Source organism: Zea mays, chromosome 4, assembly GCF_902167145.1.
Source record: "Zea mays cultivar B73 chromosome 4, Zm-B73-REFERENCE-NAM-5.0, whole genome shotgun sequence".
Classification (NCBI taxonomy): domain Eukaryota; kingdom Viridiplantae; phylum Streptophyta; class Magnoliopsida; order Poales; family Poaceae; genus Zea; species Zea mays.
This window is the reverse complement of record NC_050099.1, coordinates 38,567,439-38,572,566: the sequence shown is the minus strand read 5'-3', so window position 1 is coordinate 38,572,566 and position 5,128 is coordinate 38,567,439. Positions and strand designations below refer to the sequence as shown.

General features: G+C 41.9%; 1 protein-coding gene across 1 annotated transcript; it reads left to right on the top strand.

Moving 5' to 3' along the window:
• Positions 1–231: 231 nt before the first annotated feature.
• On the top strand, positions 232–4,900 carry LOC100502246 (uncharacterized). The gene is made up of 9 exons (NM_001357755.1): positions 232–402; positions 688–851; positions 943–1,055; positions 1,265–1,672; positions 1,780–1,915; positions 2,026–2,325; positions 3,410–3,626; positions 4,074–4,177; positions 4,374–4,900. The coding sequence occupies exons 1-9, from the start codon at positions 387–389 to the stop codon at positions 4,518–4,520; spliced, it is 1,605 nt and encodes a 534-aa protein (NP_001344684.1). The 5' UTR covers positions 232–386; the 3' UTR covers positions 4,521–4,900.
• Positions 4,901–5,128: the final 228 nt, after the last annotated feature.

Sequence of the window (5,128 nt, the reverse complement as noted above, 5' to 3'; positions counted from 1 at the left end):
TTTTAACGAGGCAGAAAAGTGCAAATGCAATATGTGTCATCATGCGCTCTTTCTCCATATTTTTCCACTGGGGTTTTTAGGAGTTTTAACAAGGCATGTGTTGGTCGTGGTATTCGCCCAAAGAAAAGTGTTGAGAAACCCTAATGAAGGGTTATGTGGCCAAATATCAAATATGTCCCTTAGGGCTTTCACGTCTCTATATATAGAACATGTACCTGATATAGAATAAAGATGAGAAACCGGCCATAGGCCCAACCGTTTAGTTATCAACATTATCTTCCCTGTTTCATTATTTCGCCGCCGTTCGCAGTCGAACCGCCGCGCGGCCGTCGAGTTGAAGAGGCGAGGCAAAGGCAAGGAGAGCGGCAAGGAGAGGAAAGGACGCCATGGCGACCGCTTCAGGTGAGTAAAGCACCACTGAACCCTAACCCTAGTTTCCGTGGGTTCGATCCTCCCAAAACCGCGCGAATTCGATCCGTTTCCATGGGCGGTTATCTCCATACCCGGTTTGTTTCTTCCCGATTCGACGTGAATTAGGGTCTGTTCGGAGGCGGTGTACCTGTTGCTCTGCCTAACTTGGGGATTAGGATTTCTGTGGGTGCTTGTGACCCACGATTTTTTGGGGGATTTTTTTACTGCGCCTATTATGAATTAGCGACTTATGATGCCTTGTACCGTTTATGACAGTGACTTTCAAGTCACGGGAGGATCACCGGAAGCAGCTCGAGCTTGAGGAGGCGCGCAAGGCGGGGCTTGCGCCTGCGGAGGTCGATGAGGATGGGAACGAGATCAATCCCCATATCCCCCAGTACATGTCCTCGGCCCCATGGTATCTTAATGCTGAGAAGCCGGTAAGTCATTGCTTGCTCTATTTTGCGCGCTGTTCCCGAAAGCTGTGCATGGGGATCTGGCTGATTGTCCTTGTTGGTTTTATGAATTCAGAGTTTGAAGCATCAACGGAAGTGGAAGTCAGATCCGAACTACACCAAGTCGTGGTATGATAGGGGTGCGAAGCTTTTCCAGGCCAACAAGTACAGGAAAGGTGCCTGCGAGAAGTAAGTGGTGTTTGTTTCACCATATTTATTTTGACGCCCTGCTCAACATGTTTACTTATTGCTTATTAGTATGTCATGGTCTTGTTGGTTCTAGTTTTGCAGTTGGGGACCAAGTTTTAGAGTTTGCAATCCATTTAGTAGCCAATGTGCATGAACAAATAGACTTTCAGTGTACATTTGCTGACAAATGGTTTTCCTTGGTGTTTTAGCTGTGGAGCCATGACTCATGACAAGAAGTCTTGCATGGAGCGGCCTCGAAATGTGGGAGCTAAGTGGACAAATGTTAACATAGCACCTGATGAGAAAGTTGAATCATTTGAACTGGACTATGATGGGAAGCGTGATCGCTGGAATGGTTATGACGCTTCAACCTACACTCGTGTTATCGCTGACTATGAAGCTAGAGAAGAGGCCAGGAAAAAGTATCTGAAAGAGCAGCAGCTGAAGAAACTTGAGGAGAAGGATACCGAGAAGGATGATGAGAATGCGGGTAGTGAAGACGAAGAAGATGACCTGAGGATAGATGAGGCCAAAGTTGATGAGAGTGCCCAGATGGACTTTGCTAAGGTAGAGAAGCGTGTGCGCACAACAGGTGGTGGAAGCACTGGTACTGTTAGGTAAGTACTGCACTGCTACTCAGAAAATAGATTGCGTTCCTTCTAGCATGTCTGGATTTATCAGCAACGAATTTAAACTCTGATGGTTAATTTTTATGTTTCTACAGGAATTTGCGTATCAGAGAAGACACGGCAAAATATCTTTTAAACCTTGATGTCAACTCTGCATACTATGATCCAAAAACCCGCTCCATGAGGGAAGACCCCTTGCCAGATGCAGATCCAAATGATAAGTTCTATGTGGTAAGTAATTGATGGCATATGACATTAACCCTTTACACAGTTTTAAATATGAAAACCTTCTGTTCTCTAGGCTCTTGGTTTCTGTTTTCTGATGTGATATTATGGTGAAGGGTGACAACCAAAATCGTCTTAGTGGTCAAGCGCTGGAGTTCAAGCAACTCAACATCCATGCATGGGAAGCTTTTGAAAAAGGGCAGGATATCCATATGCAAGCAGCCCCATCTCAAGCAGAACTGCTGTACAAGAGTTTCAAGATCAAGAAAGAAATGTTGAAGTCTGAACATAAGGATAAAATTATTGAGAAGTATGGGAATGCTGCGTCAGAAGATACAATTCCTCGGGAGCTGCTTCTTGGGCAAAGTGAGAGAGAGATTGAGTATGACCGTACCGGTCGAATAATTAAAGGACAGGTTGGTACTTAATACTGAGTGTTGTTAATTATGCCTTTCAACTTTATGGCCTCCTATTCTCCACGAGACTAAATATTAGTCCCATCACATTGAATGTTTGGATGCTATTTAGAAGTATTATATATAGTCTAATTATAAAACTAATTACATAGATGAGGACTAAAAGGTAAGACAAGCCTAGTAAGACTAATTAGTCAATGATTCGTTAATGTGATGCTACAGTAATCATTTACTAATCATAGATTAATTAGGCTTAATAAATTTGTCTCTCCGTTTAGTCTTCATTTATGTAATTATTTTTATAATTAGACTGTTTTAACACTCGTAGTTGACATTCAAACATCCAATGTGACACAAAATAAACTTTAGTCAGGGGAACCAAACACTGTTTCTGCGTGTTTTTGTTGTCACATGCTATATATATATTTATATATATTGTGTTTGGGTCTTTGGGAGGGCTTGCTAGTTCCTAGCTAATTGTGTCTGCATGTTACAACATCGGAGTCGACGATAATCTTTGCTTCTTTACAAGGAATCATATTTACAGAGGCATCTGAAGTCTTGTATCAAATCTTAATATTGCGAATTAATAAAGTAGGACTTAATCTAGCCTCCAGAAATGCATGTGCATTTTGTGGAGGTCTTGCAATCGAACTTGGAACTAGGATTGTGCCATAGGGGCTAGTCATAATATGGGGGGGGTACCTGTTTCAATTATGTGGTGATATGCTAGACATCAAACCCAACAAGGACCATAAAAAAGATTATACGGAAGTAAAAGGTTATTAATAGTGCCAACAATACTAAAAGGAGAACGTTATCCTAGATCATGGTTCAGCACATGTATTCTATCATAGTTATCACAAGCTAGGAGCACATGCAAAGATCGTGAGTTAACTATATGTTTGGATGCAATTAAGAAATACTAAGAACTGTATCCTCCTTTGCTTTGGGTGCATTATAATTTTGTGTCTTGACTGGATGCCACCAATCCAGTCTAATTGTTGGGCTGTTAGCATCGCTTCAATGTTAGGTATGGTCTGAGTACTAAATGCTAGTGAGTAACCTTAATTTATATCTACAGGATGTAGCTCTTCCCAAGAGCAAATACGAAGAGGATGTATTCATTAATAACCACACGAGTGTGTGGGGTTCATGGTGGAAAGATCATCAATGGGGCTACAAGTGCTGCAAGCAGACTATCAAGAATAGTTACTGCACAGGCTTGGCTGGAATAGAAGCTGCCGAGGCCTCAGCAGATCTAATGAAGGCCAATATGGCCCGCAAGGAGGCTGCAGAAGGTATTTTGTCGAAAAAATACTTCTATTTATTATTTATATCTGGACAGCTTCTATTGGCTGTAGGATAACTGGTGCCATCGAGTAAACCTTTACCTGTTCAAAAGTTCCCACCTTCCATTGATAAAATCATAATTGGTGCCAGCTTTTTATCAAGCATGAGCTCGCACCTAAGTGCCAGTTTTATTTGCCACCATTTAACTATTCTCCTAACTATATGAACAGTGTGTTGTTATATTTAGTGTGTTATGAGGTCTTGTTAGTTTCATACTTGCATGTCGTCTTGTGTCAAGATAAGTTGAGACAGACAATGAGATGCAAATATGGCTAGGTGCAATATGTTTTGTTCACAAATAAACTTGTTTAAATGAGGTGACATGCCACTCGCTTCAATTACCCATGTGTGGCCACCATTATGCATTGCAGTAACTTAAAATCTGTTCAATGCAGATGAACCTGTACAGCATGAAGAGAAGCGACTAGCCACTTGGGGAACCGACGTGCCTCAGGATCTTGTTCTTAATGAGAAGAAGCTGGAGGAATCTCTAAAGAAGGTTAGTGTCTTGTTTTTGACCTTAGGGGCTTGTTTGGGAGCAAGTGGAATGAAGGGGATTGAGGGGGCTAGAATGAAAAAAATAACCATTTGCCACTATTTGGAGGTGTGTGGCAAAATTTTTGCCCTCCATTACCCTTGGTGTCTTCGTTCATAATTTCCCCCCCTACTGAAGCTTTGGTTTTAATCCCTTACAGGAGACTGCAAGGAGAAAAGAGGAGAAGGATGAAAGAAAGAGGAAGTATAACGTGAAGTGGAACGACGAGGTGACTGCAGAAGACATGGAGGCTTACCGAATGAAGAGGATTCACCATGACGATCCTATGAAAGATTTTCTCAACTGAAAAGTGTGGTAGATAACTAGATGTTCATGGCACTGTATCACATTGGTTGCACCGTGCCTTGCATCAGTGTTGTGTTACTGTAGGGTGGCTACGCCTGTCCTAAGGATATGGCCAGCAGACCGTGCATGTGGCAGTGTGTGTTGCACTTAAATTATGATATGGGAGGGGTAAGGCTGGAGATAGCTTAACCAGAGTGGTGGTGGTGCTGTGATCTAGTGGCAGAATGTAAGAAACTGGCTACACCTTTTACAAGCTGCGTGTTGGAGATGTATGGGGCTGTTTGCGTTGGATTGACCGCTGCAGTTGTAATCTATAGAGACAAAAATATTGTAGAAGCAGTTGTAATCTATATGTAATCTATAGAGACAAAAATATTGTAGAAGCAGTTGTAATCTATAGAGGCAAAAATATTGTAGAAGCTGTAGAAGTCGATACGAATTAAAGCCAGCCTGTTTCTGATATTATAATCCTTGCTTTCATAGTTTTGGTATCTTATATGATGACTAGGTGAGTGTCCGTGCGTTGCAACGGAAACACATAATAACCTAACGTGGTCTGAAACAATAACCTAACGTGGTCTGAAACAGATATAGAGCTGCAAAGATGGG